This window comes from Manduca sexta, chromosome 8, assembly GCF_014839805.1.
Source record: "Manduca sexta isolate Smith_Timp_Sample1 chromosome 8, JHU_Msex_v1.0, whole genome shotgun sequence".
Classification (NCBI taxonomy): domain Eukaryota; kingdom Metazoa; phylum Arthropoda; class Insecta; order Lepidoptera; family Sphingidae; genus Manduca; species Manduca sexta.
In genome coordinates, this window is record NC_051122.1 from 3,614,405 (window position 1) to 3,639,175 (window position 24,771).

Genomic DNA, 24,771 nt, shown 5'->3' on the forward strand with positions numbered 1-24,771 from the left:
AAAGTATTTTTGTACAATAAGAAGTAATCAACTTTGATAATAAAATTCATCAATGTAAACACTACCACAAGTAATTCTAATTAAGAATCTTTTTTACTTATGTCTCTAGAGCAATACATTTTTTATACATTATAGAAATTGAATATACACAAAAATAATGTAAAACTATTTCAATGGCTTCAAGTCATGATTTTACAGGGGACCCTTTGTAAAGAACATCATTTTTGTAGTATATATAAGAAAAATATATATTTTTTCAATCATTGAATTATATAATTCAATGATTGAAAAACAGTTTTAAATATTTATTAACACAAAAATTAATATTGAAATGGGTTTCTTGTAAAACCACTTTTTTATTAATAACTTAAGGTGTGGGAGCCATTTATTTAAAAAATACTGTTATAGTAGAACAACATTTATTTTATATGCAAATAACTCATCCACATCACTAAAAATATTTTTTTAAAAATAATTCTAGAATTAAACAAAAATAAAATAGAGACGAATTATGTCAAGTAAAATCTTAATTATTACGTATGGGAATTATATCGTAATACTAATAAAATTCAAGCGAAATTTTTAACTATTTACAAAATATAAAATTGTGATTTAAAATATTTTGTTTTTTTTATACGACAGTTGTGTCTTGTGGTAGGCAATCACACAGCGTGACGAAGTCATCGTGATGTGAAAAATATGCAAAAAAATAAATCAGAGATAAGATAGCCGCGAGATAGTAATAAATATACCTATGTATTTATCGAATATAGCGAATTATCCATATAGCTAATTCTTCAATTATTTTATCACTAATTACGGTGTGACGAGTTTAAAGATTATAAACGTGCTACATAACTTTCCTTGGCATTAAAGAAGCACTTACGACTAATCAGACTCATTGAAATTAAACAGAGTTCTTTATTTTCAGTCATTTATATATCACACTCAAGTAATATTTGAAGATACTTACTTTTAGTCTCGTAAGATTTCCATCTCGCGCAGCATTGAAAACGACTGTTTTGAAATCCATGATGGTTCTCTTTGATACGTTTAAAATATTCACAATAAACAAATAACACCTCAGGAACAGCACTTTCTTCTTTGTATAATCATTGAAGATGCACTATATTCACGTTTGATCAAAGCAACCCAGTTAATTTATTTCAAAACACTTCGACACTGCAAATACTGCAATCACGATCACCTTTCAAACAGCTGCAACGCGACGACGTACTGCCAATTCTGCCATTAAAAAATAAAAATAACCATAGAGATTTTTTTTTGGTATAACCATAGAGAAAAAAAGGCTAAATTACAAACGTCAATTTAAATGTTGCTATTGCACAATAAAATAATTCCATGAAAGTATACATGAACTGGAATGTCCGACTGCTTAACTTTTTTTGTATTTGAAAACATAATATAAACACAATGCTGACATAACGTTTGATAGGTGGATAGGACTAATTTTCAGTAATCATAAATATACATATTTTTTTATTTAAAATTATAATGAAGACGTTAGATATCTATCCAGTAATATTTTATGTTCATTTGTTCTCGTCAATTTCGTGGAATCAGCATGCGCATATCTACCTATTTATTGAAAGCAATACTATAAGAAATACGAAATATATCTTTTTCATTACAATTTTATCGAATTCGTAACAACTTATCATTATTTTGGTGAATAATGATACTAAGACTGCCTCGGTGGCGTAGTTGTATTGCATGTCCGGTACAATAGCACTCTGAGGTCCTGGGTTCGAATCCCGGGTCGAGCAAAGTGATATTTGGGTTTTTCTGCTCAGTATCAGCCCGGAGTCTGGAATTTGTGCCCGATATGGCGATAGGCTCGCCCCCTATCACATCATGGGACAGAACATACTTGGCGAAAAGTGGGTGCCCTAGTTGCGCCTCTGCATACCCCTTTGGGGATAAAATGCGTGATGTTATGTATGTATTTTGGTGAATTCTGTTTTATATATAAAACATAAGTCTATTTTTTTTTATGCATCAACTTTGTTTGTACATAATATGTATTTACTAGCAAAGAGCATGGCAACTTCAGAAAATGGAAATATAGAGATGACATTCTCGTTTAGAGCATAGACGTAGCGATTCAGTGTGATATCGAGAATGAAGGTTGTAAATAATGATGATGGATGACATGACAGCCCAATGACAGCCGAACAAAAATTACGGCGTGGATTTATGGTAAAAATTGCGAAAATCTGTTGACTCTCACGAAATATTTGTTAGATTGTATGTGTAATTATCCCGCGAGCTACATCGTTTTTGATAAACATATTTAAAAGTTGTTTATGACATTATAATGATCGTAAATTCAAAAGTTTTGGTTCAAAGTTTGTGCGTATCATTGTCGTTAGCGCGTAAGTCGAGCTTCCCGGTGTTTAGTGTGTTATAGCAGAGGCAAACGGTGATTTATGAAATGGTGCTGATGGTGTTAGCTAACGGATCAAAAGAAAACTTTATTTGATTGTATATGATTGATATATTTTGGTGATTATTCGTCACTACTCACGATGTACCCAACTGCTACGCGGCATCCATCGGCCGCAGTAAGGGTTTGTATTATTTTCACTATTATAAACTTGTTCAGACTAAATACATCACATTGATAAATATGTTATATCCATCACTTTAGTACAAAAGTGACTTTGATACTCATATTATCCCTGTACTCATTTTTTTTTGATTCTAGGGTCCACAGCCTCCTGCAGGTCCTATAAAATTTACAATAGCGGACACATTAGAACGTATTAAAGAAGAATTTAACTTCTTACAAGCGCAGTATCATACGTAAGTAACATTTACATTAATGTTTTCATTTAGTTGTCACAAATATTGAATTATTAATTAACATTTATGACTTATTATGCTAACAAGACAATTGTAAGTATTAATACATTGTTAACAATCATATATTTCCGTAAATATTGTACCAAAATAATAGTGAAACCAAACTAACAATACAATTTGTAATCAACCCTATGACTTATTAATTGTGGTTTCTTTTAAAATGTTAATCATATTACTATTCATGGTCTAAATCTGAATAAAGTAAAGAAGCTTAAATAACATTTAATATAATTAAGTTATCAACACATTTATAAACTTTATGAATCAAGATTTTCTAAATTCTTTAGTTTTGTAAATGATACCCAGAAGGAGGCATTTGGTCTTCCTCGCACTTCAATTTCTATTAACAGATATATCCACCATTTTAAAATGTATAAAACATCCTACAAAATTTAAGTTACAACAATAGCATGTCCCAAAGTGCACTTAAAATAATAAATGAGGTTACAACAATCATTTCAAATGGTTGGTCTCTATTTTCCTTAATTATAATCTTTAAGTTAATATACTGTGGTTTCTTATCCTGTACTATGTTCATTTACATTGAGCTAATGCAAATATTGCCATTTCAGGTTGAAACTGGAATGTGAGAAACTTGCGTCAGAAAAAACAGAAATGCAAAGGCATTATGTTATGGTAAGTGTTTAAAAATCTTTTTAACACAGTTTTTGTGTTACTGGAATACTGTTAGTCTACTATAAAAGTTTTAAGGACAGTTTAGAAAACTACGGCCTGCTTATCTATCTGAAACATGAATCACTTACGGTAACAGTTATTAGTGAAATTGTGTTTACATATTACTCTTGCCATACACAGTTGAGAGATTGTGAGTTTTCAGTTAAATGGTAAAAAATAAATTAAACTATGATTGACACAGTCAGTAACATATTATATTTTCGTGCAACTATAGTAGTTAAGGTCCTTGAAAGCTAAAGAAACTAAAGTTAATTACTTCTTGTTTAATTATTTAATCTCAAAGTGTGGGAAGTTAGTCTTCATCATTATTTCATCATCAGCTTATATTTAAGTCCACTGCTGAATAATACATGCCATTTCAACCAGTCTTCAGAAGTGACTCTTAAAGTTCAGCAACACATTAAAGATTTTTATGCTATTGTAGCCGTTATAGGTTATCATGATTATTAACAATAGGGTGATCCATATTATGCAGTTTTCGCCTCATTCATATATACATAATTATTGCACCAAAAGCATTATTTACTTGGAGGAATGTAAAATTAGCACAAATGTATACTATTACATAAAGCTGAAGAGTTTGTTTGTTTGGATGTGTTTATCTCAGGAACTACCGGTTCAAAGTAAAAAAAATCTAATTAGTGTTGAATAGCCCATTTATCAAGGAAGGGTAAAGGCTATATAATATCACGTTATAATCAATGGTAGTGGAGCATTATTGAACAATGTTGCAAACACGGGGAAAATGTATTTCTTTTGAAAGCTACCATTGCCTGCGCTGCGTAAATGATTAAAGTTCAAAAACTACTAGAAGAAAGTATATTGTCCAATATTAATTATTTTCTACTCATCGCTTAATACCATAAACAAGGGGAAGCATATCATTTACTATACCCAAATTCCCTCAAAAAATCTAATTAATTAAATAATTTGCAGACTATATTTACTATAGTAGTATTCACCATATTTCTGTGCTTTTGAATTTCATATGCAGTTCAGGATAAAGGCATTTGAAAACGAATGATCAAAATGCATAATTTCTTATAATAAACACACAAGGATATTAATACCTGCCAAGTTATTAATAAAACATCTACACATCACATTTTGAGCTGTGTCTGTATGTTTAAATGCGTAATTGGATTTTACCAAGCAAATTATCAAACTCTTCATATCAAATTAAACATGCAAAATAACAACATGTAGTATTTGCAAATGAATGAACACTAATATCAACCAAACACATTTCAGCCCCCATAAAGTTGATTAGCAAGCAAACAAAAAGCCCTGTTTAACTCGTGCAAATAGAGATAAAATTATGAAATGACAAATATTGAATGTGTACACGAGATAATGAACTGAGTTTGCGGTTTTTTATGGAAACATTTTTCTCATGTAACACATACTTCATTGACGCTGTAATGGATATTGTTTTTACTTTGTTGGTAATGTATTTTAACGTTATGCTCATAGACAGGGTTGATTGCCGTTCGTATTTTATTGTGTAAGTAATGTTGTTTTTAATTGGCAATGACAAATACACCATGATGTTGTGTGATTCGAAATTTGTTTTATATCCTGGCACAAATCATAAATAGAATGAAGAAAAAAATGAGATATAATCGATGTATACATTTAAACGGAGAATCGCAAGACATAGCTGAAGATTTTCTCATTCAAGCTATGTTTATTCTAGCTTTTGCACGTCGTTCCGACTTCGTGTAATTTTTCAGGATAATTGTTGACACTGGATAATTGTTAAACTACAGAATTGATGTAAACGATACATCAATTCTGCAGTTTATGTGATGACTACTAATAAATATTTAGACATGTTCTCAAACGTGTACATTTAGGCTATTAGTAGGAATATTTTATAAATCGTTTTCGATCACGCTATCTCATATAAATAAATCGATATCTCCTCAACTCTGACAGTAGGAACTGTCATAATTATTTTTGTACTCTCCGCTGTTCTATATACAATTCTGTAAACATATGTTAAAGTTTTATCTTTCTATATTATCAAGAAAATGTAATATCTTTGTTGCAGTACTATGAAATGTCCTATGGACTGAACGTGGAGATGCATAAGCAGGTATGTTACTAAATAAAATTTATCCTCTACGTCTGTATGAATGAACACACTTTATAAAAATATAATAAAACAAATTATATTTCAATTCATCAATACCTGTAAAGCAAACTAGAAGTCTAATTTGCTGGGAATAATCAAGACTCCAAACAAGGAAGGTTTAACTATAAGTTGTATTTTTTAAATTATAGTTTTCTAGTTGACCATTACAAAAACGACATTAGTTTACAAAATTTTCCAACTTTAAAATTTTCAAGTCACATGACTTCAAATATTGTTATTGCCAGACGGAAATAGCGAAGAGGTTGAGCGCTATAATTGGTCAAGTGCTGCCGTTCTTGGCGCAAGAGCATCAGCAACAAGTCGCGTCCGCTGTCGAGAGAGCCAAGCAAGTCACCATGTCCGAACTTAACGCTATCATTGGGGTAAGTGTTAACATAAAAACGTTATATGCCTTGTTTGCAGAAATTTAGTCATATGTGACGTACAGATGTAAGAAACATTTTTAATCACATGAACAATTAAATGTAAAAAAAAATATGGATTATGTTATAAGAATTTGTATACTAATAAAGTGACAAAAATATGCATTGTTTAAAGCATCTGATTATTTTTTTACGAATAAGGCTATATGTGTTACTATCATGTCTAACTGTATTAACTAAAATGTTAATTGTATGTTCGCTATTATTTTTTGTAAGATACAGGACGATTTTATGATCTTGTAATATTCTACGTCGTTGTATATTATTCGGCGTCTTATTAGGCCGGACCACAGAACATAATAATCCTGTTTTCTGTAGGTATGACCCTTAGGGTTTGAACATCTTGAATGTATCTAAAATTACATCCGAACCTGATTTATTTTTTTCAATCCAAAAGTAAAATTCTCGGCTATTATTGAATGCAATCCTTAACCGCGCTGAATTTGTCTTTATAAAGTTGTCTATGAAATTAAGTAAAATCCAATCAATATCAACTGTACAAAAACATTCATATCACACAAAGACAAAAAAAAAAAATAGTAATCAGAATGGTAAAGTTCATTTATCAACGCAGTATTTATTTCTGTTTATAGCAACAGCAACAACAGGGCCTACAACAACTGCTTGTAAGTGACAATACTGAGCTTGGTTAATATGTGTTGTGATTAACATTATTTTTGTTACATTTATGTTGCCCGTTTTTTTCTCAACTACACGACGTATGTCATCTGTCGCTTCTGAATTGCATCTTTGTTGATTAATCTTTGGCGGCTTTTGCATTTTCGTTTTGTTTTTGTGTAGTCGATTCACTGAGTGTTTAGATTCCGGTTTGTTAAAACAATTTTAAGCTCTTTAGTGTTTCTGACTGAGCACTTGTGACGTCATTTAATGTATATCATAAACATTACGTTTTTATGTGTAAAGGTTTCATAGAAACATAAATGATGTCATGACAATTCGTCGAGTTAATTTTCGTCCTATTTCGGACACAAACCTCTTACCCTAAATATATATTTTTTTTCGAAGTAGAATCAATCTGTGACTTAAACCTCATATTCCTCTCACGAGATCAAAGGTGGCCCATTATATTACTTTTAAATATATAATTTCGGTGCCAATTGAACCGATGGTTCGTGAAATACTATCTCTAATTTACCTAAAAATATTCTCCACAAATAAGTATTTATAGTTAATATTTGATTTTTTTCAATAGGAGATCTATTTTTTCACATTACAATCATTCCATTTTTAGTCAAGATATATTATGATGTGCAGTCACGCTATCAAAATGTAATTGCTAAATTAATTTTTAAGCGTGTAATAGCAAGTAGGACGCATACCGAGCAATTACGAAAATCAATCGACATTAGTGAGGGGATCTTGCGATAGACTAATCAATATTATCGATATCCCCTTGTTAATAGAAAATATCGATAGACTTTATTTCCATCTATAAATGACTGATAATTATATTGAATTTAAAAGTCTCTAGAACGGACCGTCTTACATATTAATGCAGTACTTAAATTAGTAAAATAAATTATCAGAATGAGTGATCTGCCCTATTCCCTGACAAAGGCCAGCTGTTATTATAATGGTATTTTCACTAAAATTCCATATTACAGTATTCCATTGCAAGTTGGTGCATCGACAAGTTAAACCTTTGTTTGACGTAATATGCGAAAGATCTTAGATCACATCGAAAATATATTTCTATCGATATGAATACAACATTATTTCACAAGAAAATGCACAGGCCGACATAAATTTTCTCAAATCACTCGCGTGATGCGTATCATGTGAGTTTTATTGTAAAATTAATTGTACACAAGTGTATGTAATCATTTTTAACTTCACATTTCATTGTATGCAAGCACCGTTGATTCGATTTTACGCTGTACAAATGTAGTATTAGTTTACACGGATACATGTATGTTAGCTGTATTGCATTCTGTGATTGCTCGTGTAATGAAATTTTGTATGGATGGCGGAGTTAATTGTTTATTACTCTAGTACTTTCTTATTACTAATATGAAAAGACATATATAAAATAAGATGTTACAATGTGTTTGAAATCGTAAAATATTTACAATACGTACTTTTATGTACATTTTGGGAAGATTTTCAAACTTCTCTTTAAAAAAAAAATGAATATAAGCACATTTTGTGGTTTCAGAATATCGATTTTCCAAAAAAAGATACAACACTAGACTATGATTGAGAATAAAATTCCTCTATATAAAAAACCCAATCTTGAATGATAAACCATAAAATCCTCATAATGCATCAATTTGATAAAGAATTTAATGTTTGCATAGATGTTGGATAAGTGTTGTTTGTCGTGGTTAAATAATGTTTCCCATAAGTAATTTTTCTGTTGTTACACGTGTATGTAAATGTTTTATTTTGTTGAAATTATGATTGATTAGGTTTTGCTTATTTTTTTGATTGAGTTAGATTTTCCCTATTTTTGTATATTCAGTCCCACAATGTGACAGGGGCGAATCAGTCACCATATGGGGCACAAATTCCAGACTGCAGGTTTATATTCAACAGAAAACCCCAATTACTACCTGGCCCGCAAATCGAAATCGAAATTTTGCACGGAAATCTTTTAATACAAATAGATCACTGACTATCAAATTAAGAAAATGCCTCGTCATTTTAATAAAATCGACAACCATTTTATTGGTTGGATACAGCTTAGATGTAGAAGTATTATTTGAGTTTAAAATTTCGTTCGAACCTTCTTACAACAAAAAAGAAATGAAAATCAACAATATATGAAACTTCTTCTTCTGTGTAAACAGTTTTATAAATTTACATGATATTTACGTCCTTAATTAAATAAGCATTTTCTTTGTATAAATAAAAAGACATTTAAATTGTCAATTAAATTGAATTACTCAGATGGGATGTATTCACAATGCGTTTTTGTATGTCGTGTATACATTTTTCTTTAATAATGTCAATATAGAAAACATAAGACCTCGGTCGGGTAAACAGTATTTGGCCATTTTTATTAAATTTTTGTTTTACTCTTTCAATAAGTACTTAAAAACAATCGTAAATGTAGTTATTAAAATTGTCTAGTGATGAATTATTATATGATTGAAAACTAGATTAAGAAAATGCATGAACACAATAAAGATTTCGCCATTATTATGATTTTTTAAAAAAATGTTTAAAATCGTTAACGACTTTATTAAACTAGAATAGTGTGTGATATTCATATGTGAATATTTCATTTTGATGTGTCTTGTAACTATAAAATAAAGCCACTTTTCCTCAAATCATTTCGTAACTTAAGAAACAAAACATTTTTATTATCATTTCAGTTAATGTCTGTCTGAGTCTTTTTTTAATAATTTATTATCATCCTATCATCTATCTACATAATACAGCTATTTTTCGTAAGACCCGTTATTACTTTATTTATTGTAAACATATTTCAAAATTGATCACATCTATCATTCTGGTATTCACAACATAGAATATTCCTTGAGCACTTTATTGAAAACTATTTACACATTTGAATTGATCAGACATCGTAGACAAGATGCCTTCCTACTATCGTTCACGCTAATATTGCGCTAGATTTATTGTTGGAATGTCATTCCCATACTTTTTGTTTGCCTTATGAGCGTGAACGATTGTAGAAAAGCATTTTGTCTAAGGCCCAGTTTATTGTTACTCTATCCCCATTCTCCCCGATCACATGTGATAGTATAACGTGCGTTTGCCGGCAGCAACAGATCCACGCGTCTGCGGGGCTGTCGCACGGCGTGGGGGGCGTGGGACCCGGTGGCGGGCTGCTCGGCGCGGGTGGGCTGCTGTTCGCGCCGGGCGCGGGGCCCCAGCCTCCGCCGCATCTGCCGCCGCCTGCGCATAAGGTGAGAGAGTTTATATTTGTAGGGAAAAAAAATGATTAAAAAATTAACGTTTATTTTAATAAGGTTATCAAAGAGAAATACGAGACACATTTCTTATTTAGTGGTTTAGTTGGTCTGAACAATTTGTGGTTTTCGTAATTATAGTTAAGACGTTACAAATTGAAGAATGATTTGTTCAACTTTGCGCATTCGCATTGAACAAATTGGCCATTACACTCTGGTTTTCCGTAAGAGTGTTATCAACATGGACGTGCTTTTTCGTTCATTATGCATAGAGAAAAACATCTCAACATAATGGTTTTACTACTTGACGAAAAAATATATTTTTTAATTGTGTAGGTTTGCGTATTGAATAAGTATCGATTATTTTTCACAATATTCATGGACCTATATCACAACTTCTGAGTAAATGCTACTTGTAACATAACCATATAAGACTATCTATATTAGCTGTTTAGTACAATAGCTGACCATAAAATCTATTTGAAATTTAAAAAAAAAATCCTAAAACCTTATTCATAACCTTATGAATATCTCAGAATTCATATTGCAGGTGGAACTACCTCCCCCGGCGGATATAAAGCCCCCGGTACTGCCAGGCGGTCCCGCACCTCCCCCGCACTTACCAGGACAGCAGCCGCCCAGAGAGGACGATAGGCTTGTCTCATCGAGAGTTTTACAATCGGTATATAAAGACATTGTTTTGGTATCTGTTTACTGATTTAATAGGTTCACTTAGCTTTTTTTTCTTGGTTTGACTGACAAATGAGCGGATAGATCGGATGATGTTTTAAAGCGATTTTCATCCATAAATATCAACAGAAGAATCATAGATATATGGCCTAGTGAATCTCGCAATAATGATTGGGAAGGGAGATAGAAACCTTCGGAAATATCACCCTACCAAACGCTCTCCATATTGTTCTTATTTTTTTATATTTATCATGACAGTCGTACTTTGTTACCTCTTCTATATCTTGAAATGTGTACCAGCTATAAAATATGTCCTAATATCGTCGTTTGAAAGGTTGATTGACTTACGCGAATTTTTTTTCGAAAATTTTTAACTCCATTAAAAAAAAACATAGAAAAAAGTGTTGATTTTAAGTATGTATGAAACTTAGGATGGCAAAAAATATTTCGTTTAAGTCAATTAGCCTTTCAATTGTCGATATGTATATAAACATAAAGTCGATAGCTCCTAAGTAAACTATCGTATCTGAAAAAAATGCGATTTACACTTTTATAGCGTTTCATTATCTTTATTTACTAACTCAGTTCCAAACCCATTAAGAAAAGTTAATAAATGAAGATTTTTCTAATGGGTTCCTTAGTAAACAGTACATAGATAATGGAACTTTAAAAAGTGTAAATCATCGCTTGGGTGTATGATTTGAGTGCCTGATCAGGGCAGGGAAATAAAGCCAAAAGACTGAGTCCCAAAAATAATTACCTTTACAACACTAGGTATTAAAAACAGTATAGGCTCAAGGAGGCACTGCGGGAGCGCGGAGCGAAGTGCGCGGGCGCAACACGTAGGCTTTGGAGCACACAGGGGTGATGCACGTGATGCCGCCGTGTATTATGCCGGCGCGATACAAATAACAATTTTTTAGATACGACAGTTTACTTAAGAGCCCTCGAAGTATGTAATACGTGCAATGTGTGCAGAGACGGTCGGTGTCGCCGCACGAGCGCGAGCAGAAGTACCGGCCGCGCTCGCCCGACCCCGAGCCGCTCGACGTCAAGCGGCGGAAGGAGGAGAAGGTACTCGGCCATGTGAGTCTGTGTAGTGTATGTGTCGCTTCCTACACCACACACGCTTTGTTAGACCCCCTCTCCGTCTCCCCTTCTCTAGCAGGAATGTACGTGCTGGTTGTTGTTAAATGGACAAAGATTGATAATAGAAGATATAACGTGGGGAAATTTTCAAAATTGAAGTAAGGTTAGGAAAGTGAGAACTAGCGTAAACGGATTTATTGTATGTTAGTGGAGCTATATTTATGTTAATAAAAATACTTACCACGCTTGCTCAAGGTGTTTGTCGGCTATTATTTTATAATAGGTACTTATGGTTTGGTAGATATTGTTTAAGTTGCACAGCGATGAGCCATCTAGAATTATTCATTATAGATAAAATAATCACAGCGAATAATAAGGATCCCATTTCTAATGCGCTGCGTGCATCGCATAGCTTTTTTAAACTTTACTTGACAAGATAGCCGCAACCGTAATAACTTCATTCTATACTTAACGTTATAACCTAACCTAGCAATACGGCGTGAAGTTGTATACGACTTGAAAATAAAATGGCGGCATAAAAGGTACAATCTAATTGGATTTGCGTTAAAAAATCACATTGATGTTATAATCTTGACAAAGCCGGTTATTACATCAGAAAACTTATCCATCGAATAAAATAAAACCTGACTGTATATAAAAGACAAACAATACTTACAAACTGTTATATTTATACAACTGCAATTTATATTTTATTTTATATGTCTATAATACATGTAAATTGCAATGTCTATTGAATGTCCACGTGTATAGTAGACCGACGACCTGATGAAGGTTGCGGGAAGTCGCTGAATGTAGACTGCTTGCAGCAGATGTTTCTGGAAATCTTTTGATATCCTTGTGTAGAAATGGACATCTTGTTACTTATACTGACTATAGTATTTCATACTGAATAACTTACTTGATGATTGGAAAAAATATAATACTGGCCTTGTAATATAAAATATTATCAAACAGCTGCCAAATGCATCTTCCCTATTACCAAGAGACTTGTAAATTGCTCATAAATATATTTTAGTGTAAACGTGTGTGTATAGACATTAATATTGACGGAATCTAAATAATGTACTGGAAATTTTGTTTTTTTTAGTAATTTATTGGTAGTAGGTATCGTGAAAGTCCGCCAGGGTAGGTACCACCGCAATGTCTGTTTCTGCCGCCAAGCAGCAGTGAGTAGTGACTGTTGTGTTCCGGTTTGAAGGACATTGTAGCCAGTGTAACTACTGGACATAATAAGACTTAACATCTCATGTCTCAGGATGACGAGCGCAGTGTAATACCAAACAATACTGTGTAACTCAAGGTGTTGGATGGTGTTTCTGGTGTTTATGGGCAGTCGTATCGCTTACCACCAGGCGAACGGCAAGCTCGTCTCGTCATTCAAGCAATAAAAAAAAATTATTACAATTTACTGGTTCAAATAAATTATTTCAATGAAAAAAAAAATGCGAACAGTAATGTCATATTTATCAACAACCAGTACATGAGTATGCTTGTTTGATCAGATGCTTTGTGCTGTATAAGGACAGTATTGCTCGCAATGTAAATACAGCTCTCGTCAGGAGTAACCGTTGCTGGTTAGTTTTAGCCACGACTGTTGGTTATAGAAAACTGATTGTTTGTTTACATTTTAGGACAGTGATGCGGAGAAGAGTGATCAGGACTTGGTTGTGGATGTTGCTAATGAGGTGAGTTTTAAATAGGGTTTTTATAAATCAACTTACATTATAGACGTTATTGTAATTGGAATTAGAGATTAGAGAAATAAAATATAATAACATAATATAATAATAATAGCAGCCCTGTATTATATACTGACCCACTTCGAAATTCCTATAGAGACTTCTCAAGTATGCAGGTTTTCCTCACGATGTTTTCCTTCACCGTTAAAGCAAGCGATAATTCACAAAAAATAAACACATAATTTTTTTGAAAAGTTAGAGGTGTGTGCCCTTGGGATTTGAACCTGCGGATATTCGTCGCGGCAGTCCGTTCCACTCCCAACTAAGCTACCGCCGCTTTACAAATAAAATGTAGGTAACATAAAATATATTAAAAAGAGAATTGTCCCTATGGTGGGCAGCAGCTTGTCTGTGTCCCTGGCATCACCGAGTCCACGAAACCTTAATAGGTCGAAACTAGTCGGCGATTCCGTCTACTTTTTACCGTGAGTAAAACCGTGTTGTTTTCGACTAATTTAATATGTCTCGCGTAAGTTTTAATAATATTAATAAAATTGAGTGTGACTCAAAAGATACTATCTCTTGCTAACTGGTGCAGAAAAGTATTATGCCTTGTCAGATTTAAAAAATATATATTTTTGTTGTAGGAAGAGAGAGGGTCACCCAGTGTACGCACGGAGGGCGGCGAGAGGACGGAAAATGGTCCCCGACCGCCCTCCAGATCCGGCTCCTCGTCGAGTCGCTCCACACCTAAGAGTTCTAAAGATGTAAGTTATACAAAACATATACAATAATTATTATACAAAACATATTTTGTATAATAATTATTGTTTTTTTTTTTCGTTTGTAAACAAACACACATCACGCCTTTTTCATTGAAGGGGCAGGAAGAGGTGAAACTTGGGCACCCACTCTTCGCCTCTGTGTTCCATCAGATGATGTGATAGGAGCGAGCTTATTGCTATATTGGGTACAAATTCCAAGCTCCGGGCTAATATTGAGTAGAAAAATCTAATATCACTTTGCCTAATCTCAGGTTCGAAAGCAGGACCCCGACCAGTGTCGTACCTGGCGCAATATAACTATGCCACAAATGCAGTCGGTAACTTTTAATAAAAACTGTCTTTTGCAGGAGAAACCAGGCACGCCCGGCAGTAAAATGGCGCGGGCACCCACACCCACGGGACCGGGTAGAGCGGGGTACGGGTTCCCCGGTTATCCTGGGTACAGACCGCCACATCCCTATGAAAACTCACATCACAGAACGAACGGCATCGCTCCACCGGCTAAACCGTAAGAAATATTTATTAATAACGGTATGAAAGAAACAGAATGTGGGCGCTAAGTGTGTGAGAGGAAATGGAAATAGAGAGGATAGGTGATGTGTGGCCAACAATAATAATAATAATACTTGCGGCAAAATCATTATCCTAAAAATCTATACTATTATATAAAGCTGAAGAGTTTGTTTGTTTGAACGCGCTAATCTCAGGAACTACCGGTCCAAACTGAAAAAATATTTTTGCGTTGGATAGCCCTTTGTTCGTGGAGTGCTATAGGCTATATATCATCACGCTATACCGAATAGGAGCGGAGCAGTAATGGCTAATCTCAGGAAATACCGGTCCAAACTGAAAAAATATTTTTGCGTTGGATAGCCCTTTGTTCGTGGAGTGCTATAGGCTATATATATATATATATATATATATATATATATCATCACGCTATACCCATTAGCAGTGGAGCAGTAATGGCTAATTTCAGGAACTACCGGCCCAAACTGAAAAAATCTTTTTGCGTTGGATAGCCCTTTGTTCGTGGAGCGCTATAGGCTATATATCATCACGCTATACCGAATAGGAGCGGAGCAGTAATGGCTAATCTCAGGAAATACCGGTCCAAACTGAAAAATTCTTTTTGCGTTGGATAGCCCTTTGTTCGTGGAGTGCTATAGGCTATATATATATATATCATCACGCTATACCCATTAGGAGCGGAGCAGTAATGGCTAATCTCAGGAACTACCGGCCCAAACTGAAAAAATCTTTTTGCGTTGGACAGCCCTTTGTTCGTGGAGCGCTATAAGCTATATATCATCACGCTATACCCAATAGGAGCGGAGCAGTAAAAGCTAATCTCAGGAACTACCGGTCCAAACTGAAAAAATATTTTTGCATTGGATAGCCCTTTGTTTGTGGAGTGCTCTTAGTTATATATCATCACGCTATGGCCAATAGGAGCGGAGCAGTAATGAAACATGTTGCAAAAACGGGTCAATTTATTAGTTTTGAGAGCGTCCGTTGCGTGCGCTGCGTAAACGGTTAAAGTTATGCAACAATGATGTATGACGGGATTGTTTCTCTTAAATAGTTCTAAAAAATATATTATAAAACAAAGTCCCCCGCTGCATCCGTCTGCCTAAACGTGTTAAACTCAAAAACTACCCAACGTATTAAGATGAAATTTGGTATGGAGACAGTTTGAGACCCTGGGAAGAACATAGGCTCCCGTGAAACTACTACTTTTATAACGGAAAACTTTAGCCTGAAAAACTTTATAACGCGGGCGGAGCCGCGGGCAAAAGCTAGTTTTAGATAATGAGAATAGAAGTTGTATTTGACAGACGAAATGCTAATTGACTTAAAAACACATTTTTGTTTCAAAATTTTTAATTAGTTTCCAAAAACAGAAAAAATGTGGTGTAGTGTAATTCCAAACATGTATCAAAGTGAATGTCGTATAAGAATGAGTTGAAGTGTATCATCTGGTGTTGCAGCGCGTACTCGTACCACACGTGCGGCGGGCCGCTGCAGCCGGTGCCGTTCCCGCAGGACGCGCTGGCGGCGCCGGGCGTGCCGCGCGGCGCCCGCGCGGTGGCGGCGCTGGCGCACGGCGAGGTGGTGTGCGCCGTGGCGCTGTCGCACGCGCCCGCCGCGCGGCACGCCTACACGGGCGGCAAGGGCTGCGTCAAGCTCTGGGACATCTCCAACCCCGGCTCGCCCGCCAGCCTCGAGCCGCTCAGCCAGCTCGATTGTTTGGTCAGTGGCATATTGTTTTATTAGTACCATTCTTCGATGTGGCAAAACTGTTAACATATCATTATGGAATCAAAAGTAGTAATTTAATTTAATATGAAAAGAGAATTGTGTGATTTTTTTTTATTACCTTAAGCAACTGTCTATCGTAAATACCAATCATCTAACGACATATTTAATCATACACCTATCCTTAAATCTATGATACAACCAAACTCATGAAGATATCACTATGATTTATTATCAAATTATAATGATATACATATGTTTTTAAAATTAACGAATCTGTTTGTTCCTATTCTAGCAACGAGACAACTACATCCGCTCCGTGAAGCTCCTGCCTGACGGTCGGACACTGATCGTGGGCGGTGAGGCGTCGACGCTATCCATCTGGGATCTCGGCTCGCCGACGCCGCGCATGCGCGCCGAGCTCACCTCCTGCGCACCCGCGTGTTACGCGCTAGCAATTAGTCCGGACTCTAAGGTATTTTACGACTGTGGAGAAGTCATTGTTTATTGTATATGCAGCAGTAAATACTATGAAAATATTGGGCATTAAAAAAAAATCAAATTAATTAGTCTAAAAAACGTATATGTAGCTTTTGGAATTTTAATTAAGGTGGGGTTGAATAAAGATAGTGAGTATTAGATATAACTGAGAAACGTTAATATTAAAATATTGTGCAGCTGATAAACTGCATTATTATTTTGTTTTCAGGTGTGCTTCAGTTGTTGTTCAGACGGAAACATCGCCGTATGGGATCTACAGAACCAAACATTAGTTAGACAATTCCAAGGTAAATAATCAAACTAATAATTAATGCTGTTGCTGACTTGAGATGTTATCGTGATCCGTGATACATCACCGCGGTGGTGCGCACGCCCTTTATGCGAGTTCTTGATAGAGATGCGCGCGCGCAGTTGCAATAACTGCATGTAAGCGATGCGCATTCAAATATTCGCCATATTTTGACGCAGTCGTATTTTTATTTGCACATGACCGCACTAATGCACTGAGAGGAAACATGCAACTGCACTGCAGACGCCATGATTCGCTATAGGGACTGATTAACGCCAGCATCCTCACTGTACACTAGCAAATCTAGATAGTTGTATTTGTAGATTCTCGGTCTTACTTATAAACTTTTTAGCGTTAAGGGGTGTTTAAGAATTGCTTGAATAGCTGTCAAAAACATCACCGGTTTCCTAGTTTAAACCTTATTAAGAGGCAAGATGGCGGGTTTTGACTTACAGCTGATCGAGTCAATTTGTGTTTTAACTAAGACCTGCGAAATTTTTATAAGTAAGACTGTCTGTAAATACTAAATAGTAGTATGATTATTGTTGGGTATTGTGGGTATTACATAAAAAATATTATTTTGTGTACCGTCACCGCTAAGTTGCTTCGCAATAAACAGTCTGTGAACCACCGTTCGTGTTTTAATACCGAAATCTTACTATTATAAAATAGTTGATGACTATGTGTGTCCAGGCCACACGGACGGCGCGTCGTGCATCGACATCAGCGGCGACGGCACGCGGCTGTGGACGGGCGGGCTCGACAACACCGTGCGCTCGTGGGACCTGCGCGAGGGCCGCCAGCTGCACCAGCACGACTTCTCCAGCCAGATCTTCTCGCTCGGATACTGCCCTACTGGTAAATAGAAAGAAAAAATTATTTACTGTCGCGGTACACGTGATGCATAAATATATGTGGGAATAGATAGTCTAAGACGGTTTTAGTCTGTTTGAGTTGCTGACCGGTGATGAAAAAATATCAGTTAAAATTAGGACGTATGAAGAAAATAAGATAAATAAGATGTGTAATGATTAACAATAAAATTATCCAGATAATGTTCGCTATTTTTCAATTTCAGCATCCCACATATATATATAAATAAAAAAAAAACACTAAGCATTTATAACGATTTCTATGTCCCGACCGCAACAACTAGGTTGCCATCTGAGCATAAACTGTGTTATGATAAGCAAAAACAGCACTGGTTTTTAGGAGCCACTTAATGTACTTAAAGTAAATACATACATGAATATCTTCACAAAAAGTACAATACCAAGTAACGTGCATTTACAAATCTGCGTGAGTAAAAAACAAATATCTTCGGATAGTCAAAACTGAATATGTCGATAATTATTCTGTATTGTATGTATGGATCTCGACATGGCTATTGTCGTCAGTTACGCGGTATTTACTAGTGCCAGTTCTGTTGTACTGTACTATAAAGGAACTTGGGTGAGATTTTAAAGATTTCTGGACATGCGGCAAGTCTCATGCGTGTTAAACTGAAATATTGCCTCTAATGTAAACTTATCTCGAATATCTGCAATGCAATTCAAGCAATATATTGATGCAATTTCCATGTGTAAAATATTACGATGTTATCGTTGTCTCAGGTTCGTGGCTAGCGGTAGGCATGGAGAATTCGCACGTGGAAGTGTTGCACGCTGGCAAGCCCGACCGGTACCAGCTGCTGTTGCACGAGTCGTGCGTGCTGTCGCTCAAGTTCGCCGCGTGTGGCAAGTGGTTCGTGTCCACTGGCAAGGACAACTTGCTCAACGCGTGGCGCACGCCGTACGGAGCTAGTATATTCCAGGTAATTATTATTGTAGACATTTTTATATTGATTAATGGCTGTTTTTAATAAACGCTACGAATGTTAATTTTCGATCCCATTCCGAGAATGAACCGATTAATTTTCGCCATCGATCGAAATAGCGATTAGGATACTTTATTGAAGTCGGCGATAAGTGAAAGGTGTTTTTGAACTTTATTTATCTAAACGGGGTGTAAGGGAAGAACTGCTCCTAAAAAAATACAGGTGATAATGCTGATTCCTGACACGATGACACAAAAAAATGTCGATTTAAGAATCATAATTTTACTAATTAGTTCAATGAATTAATTGATTTTTCGCTCCGCTCTTGTAAGGTCGTTGACCCCGTGCATTAGCTGAGTGCTATTTGTGTTACATTGCCGTTTTTCTAAATTATTTTTATTTATAAATTAATACACCATCCTGTATACTGTTATTCTGTAGTTCAGTACATAGTTGCACTGTACATACTGACAAAAACTTCCCTGTCCACAGTCAAAAGAATCATCATCAGTGCTCAGTTGTGATATATCGGCGGACGACAAGTTCATAGTGACGGGCTCCGGCGACAAGAAGGCGACCGTCTACGAAGTGATGTACTGAAATGTGACGGTATCAGTGGCCGCGTAATCTCATAGGCAATAACACGAACATGTGGTCCAGTGAAGTGAGAATGCTTTTATATTGACGCGTCTGGGAGGCTGTTGGGGTTTGTTCGCGTAGGTTAGTGATTTCTAACTGTTTTCGACTAGAAAAAGTTGGATTTAGTTTATGTTTGTGCATTTAAACGACCAATGCAATAGGCGCATTTTGATACCAGTTATGTTTATTTTGAATGCTAGAAAAGTATATTTTGATTAGAAATCTTTTGAAGTGTTTTGTGTTTTAAGAGAAGTTCATGGAATGTTTAAATGTCTTGTGACTTGTGGTGCTTATGTCTTGTAACTGCCCTTATAAGCATTCAGTGCTGTTAATACTGCCGTTTTGTGTATTTGTGCTCTGTGGAATCGTCCTCCCATATTCATTTAGGTTACAGACTTCCGATCATGTCGTCAAACACGTGCGTCTATTTTACTTTGAGACTACGCTCTATGTAAAACAATAGGGAAATGTTTGATACTAACCGCATAAACGTACGCGTCAGCGTTTTGAATAGTACGTCAGTAGACGTCAGCGTGCGTGACGCGATGATCAGAAGTCCATTTTTAGACATAGTCTACAAAATTAGGGTGCTTGTGTACAAATATTTTTATTCGAAACATTTCAACAGCCCCCCAAACGTATTTTAATCGGTATAAGTGTAACTTTTAATGTAATGGATAGATGTTGCACCGTTAAATATGGATATTTTTAGTGTTATTATATATTTTTATAATGAAATATGAAAATCATTTTTAATATGTTTCTAAGTTGATTTTAGTTTGTTGGTGATATGTGTTTGGTATCGGCAAGATTTATTGTACAGAAAATGTGTTTATGAAATGTTGAGGTCATATCAATGTGGTTAATGAAAATTAAAAATCTCTAAGATTTTTGTCGAGTAAAATTATTGCAAAAATATAAAACATTATATAAAAAACAGTCATACTATTTTTATATGTTATTGCATTTCTTTAGTAATAGAAATGGCTTACGTTTGTGTGCCAAGGGGCGAATGCCACTCTCCTGGCCCCATCATTCCTTAGATATATGATAAAATCTCCACTGACCATTCTCATTGTCACGCGATGCGAATCGTTTTTATTTTAAAGATTCCTATTTAACATAAGCATAGATTCAATATATTAAATAATTAAATTTAAGAGGAAATTTGAAAGATCATCGACCCCTCATGCTCCTTCCTCTTAGGTCCTTAGCCAAGGTAATATCACAAAGAATTTCTTGCATAATTTCCTAAGAAATAAATTTTCTTTGCATTGACGAAAATAATCAACATATAATTTTGTTTGCTTTTCATTTTATAAGTTTTTTAATATCGAATTATATCCACTAAGAGCCGTTTTTAATAAATGAACCAATCAAAATAACTTATTTGGAAGCGTGTCAAAAACACTTTGTTCTGATTGATCCATTTTTGAGATAGATCGAAAAAGCTATTGGGATCGTTTATTGAAAACTGCGGTAAAAGGTACTAAAACAATTGCCAATACGCAAACACGTATCCAAACTATTCCTTATGAGTATTTATTAAGATTCATAAGCTACGTGTAATGTTTCAGACTGAAAGTTTCAGATATCAACTCACGTATCATGTTGTCAATTTACATACGAATTTAGTCTTTATTTCAACGTGTTAGAGTTGAATAACGCACACTATTGGCTTGGCAGTTGTGCTATAAGTAGAGAAAAACATAGATTACACACACTTATTCACATCAATTGCTGAGTCTAAAGTGATGGGCTCCAGTGTTATAGAAAATGTATTTTCATTTATTTTTTGTAAATAATAAATGTTATGTTCTTAAATGACAATGGAACAGAATAATTGAAACTTTTTTTTTGTATACATTGTAATAAAAAATGCAAATTTTACAGGTATTAAGACTTTTTTATATGAATTCTATATAATTTTGTACAGAAATTTGGAATAAGTTTCATGTAACATCAAATAATACACCTAATGTGAATTCAACTGTAACAAAAAGAATTTAAGGATACATTAATAGACTTCGGAGATGAAATATAATTAAAAAAAACTTATTTTATATTAGCAAAACCTGTAGAAACAGGTCATGCAATAGGGCAACACTCTTCATAGACAATTTTATTTTTCATAGACACGGGAGCGCGTCACATTAATGTAATAATAATTTGTGGTTGTAGTTCCTTTAATGGTTATTTTGATTAAATAGAACATGGGTAAATTTATTTATGGTGATTGAGTTCAGTTTACATTGTACTTAATACGGGGACTTTGTAAAATAATTCCAATATATAAGGATCTGCAAATGTGATATTATCTGTTCAAGGACATGGTTTTATACTATTTGATGTAACACCCGATTTGACTGTAGACAACTTTGTTATTTTCATGCAAATTGAATTGTATTACTTTGATTATATTTATTATTTCCATATTTGTCGCTTTTATTTTCCCCATGTTAAGGAGACTATAGTTTGACCACAAGCGCTGTGCCGCGCCTTGGTCAGGGACTAAATGAGGGAAAACGCTAGTAACGTGAGAAAACAAATGAAGATTTTTAGCATATATTAGGTCCCTACATATATTGGGGATCAGCATATGTGTATGGAAGAAATATAAATTTAATTCAAATTAAGCATTATCGTTATCTATGCACTTTTGGCATCTAATAAGGAGTTCATTGATCCCTTCACAAAAAAATCATGGGGGCAAGAATCAATATACTCTGAAGGCGGTTCGGACTGCCACAAAGAAATCGTTTTTTTTTTCTTGTAAAAAAATATGCAAATTTCGGAAATTGCAGTTCCTCTAGTCGCCTGGCTGTTGTGCAGTTTGAGGTCTGGTATTGTTCTAAAGCAGTGATCTAGACATCAGCAGTATGTACTAGTGATGTAACGAATATTCGCATTCGCATTCGCGAATATTCGCATATTTTTGGATATTCGCATTCGCAAAATTTCTGCGAATGTTTTGCGAATGTCAATATCAGAAAATATTTTTTTTGAAGATAATAGTAGACTGCCTCGGTGGCATAGTTCTACTGCATGTGCGGTACGGCAGCGCTCTAAGGTCCTGGGTTCGAATCCCGGATCGGGCAAAATGATATTTGGGTTTTTCTGCTCAGTATCAGCCCGGAGTGTGAAATTTGTGCCCGACATGGCGATAGGCGCGCCCCTGTCACACTATTAGACGGAACACACTTGGCGAAAAGTGGGTGCCCTGGTTGCGCCTCTGCATACCCCTTCCGAGATATTATTCGTAATACTGTGTGTGTGTAATAGTAGGTTAATAAAATCAAAATCTAAACTAAAACAATATTCTTCTACAATAAACTATAAATATAGTCTAAACAAACAAACAAAAAATTATAGACTCTCAAAGAAAAATACCTCTCTTTCTTAAAACATACCAATTAATTAACTATTTTTACCATGTTTTTAAGTTAGTAATTAAACTTGAGTAGAGGAATATTAAAATTTAAAAATAAACAAAATTATTTCGTTTACTTTAATAAAGCTTAAAAATGTAATTCTCATTAGAACTTGTAACACATTAGCAACTAAGAAATTAAAAGCAATTGAAAGAAACAAAAACAAATTCTTCTATAATTTTTTATTAGTCTTTGCATAACTTTCTACGGCCTTATTACAAAAAGATAGGTTAGTACTGGGTTTAAACCAAGACTAAAAAGTCTAGGTTTGTTACGGTATTAAAGTTAGTACTCGGACTAAAATTCATTCTTATTACAAATCCAAGACCAACCGAGGATTATCTAGTACCGAAGATAGTCCCTGATTTAATTCGTATCCACAGAGTATAAGCAAAAAATTACCGTAATTCATTGATTCATTCACTCCGCGTTTGACGCACCGGGTGGTAGCTCAAGGTCCATTTTCATACATTTTGTTTCGGCTTTAATCTGGGTAACTAAACAAGTATTGGCAAGTAAAGAATTTAAATTCACGTCTAGTTAGTGATTAGTTCTCGCAGTTGAAAGAAAAACGTAAAAATAATTAATAATCATGGATATTTCGGCCTTTAAAATTTAATATGACGAAATTTTAAAGGCAGAAATATCCATGATTATTAATTATTTTTACATTTTTCTTTCAACTGCGAGAACTAATCACTAACTAGACGTGAATTTAAATTCTTTACTTGCCAATACTTGTTTAGTTACCCAGATTAAAGGCGAAACAAAATGTATGAAAATGGACCTTGAGGTATCGCCCTATTTAAATATATCTTAAAGCTAAATAATTTAAAATGGATTGGTTTTGTTTTAATTCACTGTTGACTTGTTAAGCTAGCGTACAATGGAATGAAGTGTGCGGCGCGCATATTTGAACATTATCAAAATGTTTACATTTCGGTTTATTTATGATTTTGATTAATAGCACTTCAAGTAACATAAAGGAACGTTGTTCTTTTAAAACAATTTAGGCACGGCAACAGCATCACAAGTGTAATTGTTTTTGTTGTGGAATCACTTACGTTACGTATATTTTAGTTATACCAATTAAAAATGGAGCAATAAATCAAAACAAACGAGGCGAATATTGGACTTTTGAAGAAAAGGTTAGTTAAAAGCAATCATCTTGGTTATGAGCAGTGTAATAAATTAAAATGTTATTCAATTAGTACTAATTTCCTTCCTAATCCAAGAAATACTACGTTAACTTATTTCCAAGTCGGTTTACATATTAGATAATAAATCAACCAAGACGAGTACCAATATGTTAAGATGTAAAGAATGAAAAAAAATAACAAATAAGTGAGTAAATTTTGCTGTTTTTGTAATGAATATTTAGTTACCATGACTTATGTAAAATGTACCTATATTTGTAAGACTAAACGACTTATTAACTAACGAAAACTACGGGGTCTATCTAACCGCAGATTTGTTCCTAACATTTTTAAATCTTCTAAATCCATTAAATCAAT

General features: G+C 34.5%; 2 protein-coding genes across 7 annotated transcripts in view; one reads left to right on the forward strand and one right to left on the reverse strand.

Annotated features, from left to right (window-relative positions):
• The window catches only part of LOC115444170 (protein fem-1 homolog CG6966), an 86,046-nt gene extending 84,784 nt beyond the window's left edge, over nucleotides 1-1,262 (reverse strand). For both annotated transcript variants that reach the window (XM_037436377.1, XM_037436376.1), the window contains exon 1: nucleotides 974-1,262. In XM_037436377.1, the coding sequence (XP_037292274.1) occupies nucleotides 974-1,033 (60 nt within the window). In that variant the 5' untranslated portion in view covers nucleotides 1,034-1,262. The remainder of the gene's footprint in view (nucleotides 1-973) is intronic.
• An 896-nt stretch (nucleotides 1,263-2,158) lies between these two features.
• On the forward strand, nucleotides 2,159-22,261 carry LOC115442727 (protein groucho). 5 transcript variants are annotated; one of them, XM_030167864.2, is made up of 18 exons: nucleotides 2,159-2,591; nucleotides 2,729-2,826; nucleotides 3,459-3,522; nucleotides 5,636-5,680; nucleotides 5,965-6,102; nucleotides 6,756-6,788; nucleotides 9,912-10,055; nucleotides 10,609-10,740; nucleotides 11,727-11,849; nucleotides 13,490-13,543; nucleotides 14,185-14,304; nucleotides 14,670-14,830; nucleotides 16,314-16,575; nucleotides 16,877-17,056; nucleotides 17,291-17,369; nucleotides 18,065-18,229; nucleotides 18,985-19,184; nucleotides 19,680-22,261. In XM_030167864.2, exons 1-18 carry the CDS (start codon nucleotides 2,550-2,552, stop codon nucleotides 19,785-19,787), a joined length of 2,148 nt encoding a protein of 715 aa, XP_030023724.1. In that variant the 5' UTR covers nucleotides 2,159-2,549; the 3' UTR covers nucleotides 19,788-22,261. The 5 variants fall into 5 exon arrangements, with proteins under 5 accessions (XP_030023724.1, XP_030023726.1, XP_030023727.1 ...); XM_030167866.2 differs by having other exon boundaries at nucleotides 11,727-11,834; XM_030167867.2 differs by having other exon boundaries at nucleotides 11,727-11,822.
• Nucleotides 22,262-24,771: the final 2,510 nt, after the last annotated feature.

Bases quoted from the DNA above. Each gene is read 5' to 3' on its own strand.
- LOC115442727 (XM_030167864.2), top strand. From the start codon at position 2,550: ATGTACCCAACTGCTACGCGGCATCCATCGGCCGCAGTAAGG. The intron at 3,523-5,635 runs GTAAGTGTTTAA...TCTTTGTTGCAG, and splicing joins TGCAAAGGCATTATGTTATG to TACTATGAAATGTCCTATGG. The intron at 10,741-11,726 runs GTATATAAAGAC...CAATGTGTGCAG, and splicing joins CATCGAGAGTTTTACAATCG to AGACGGTCGGTGTCGCCGCA.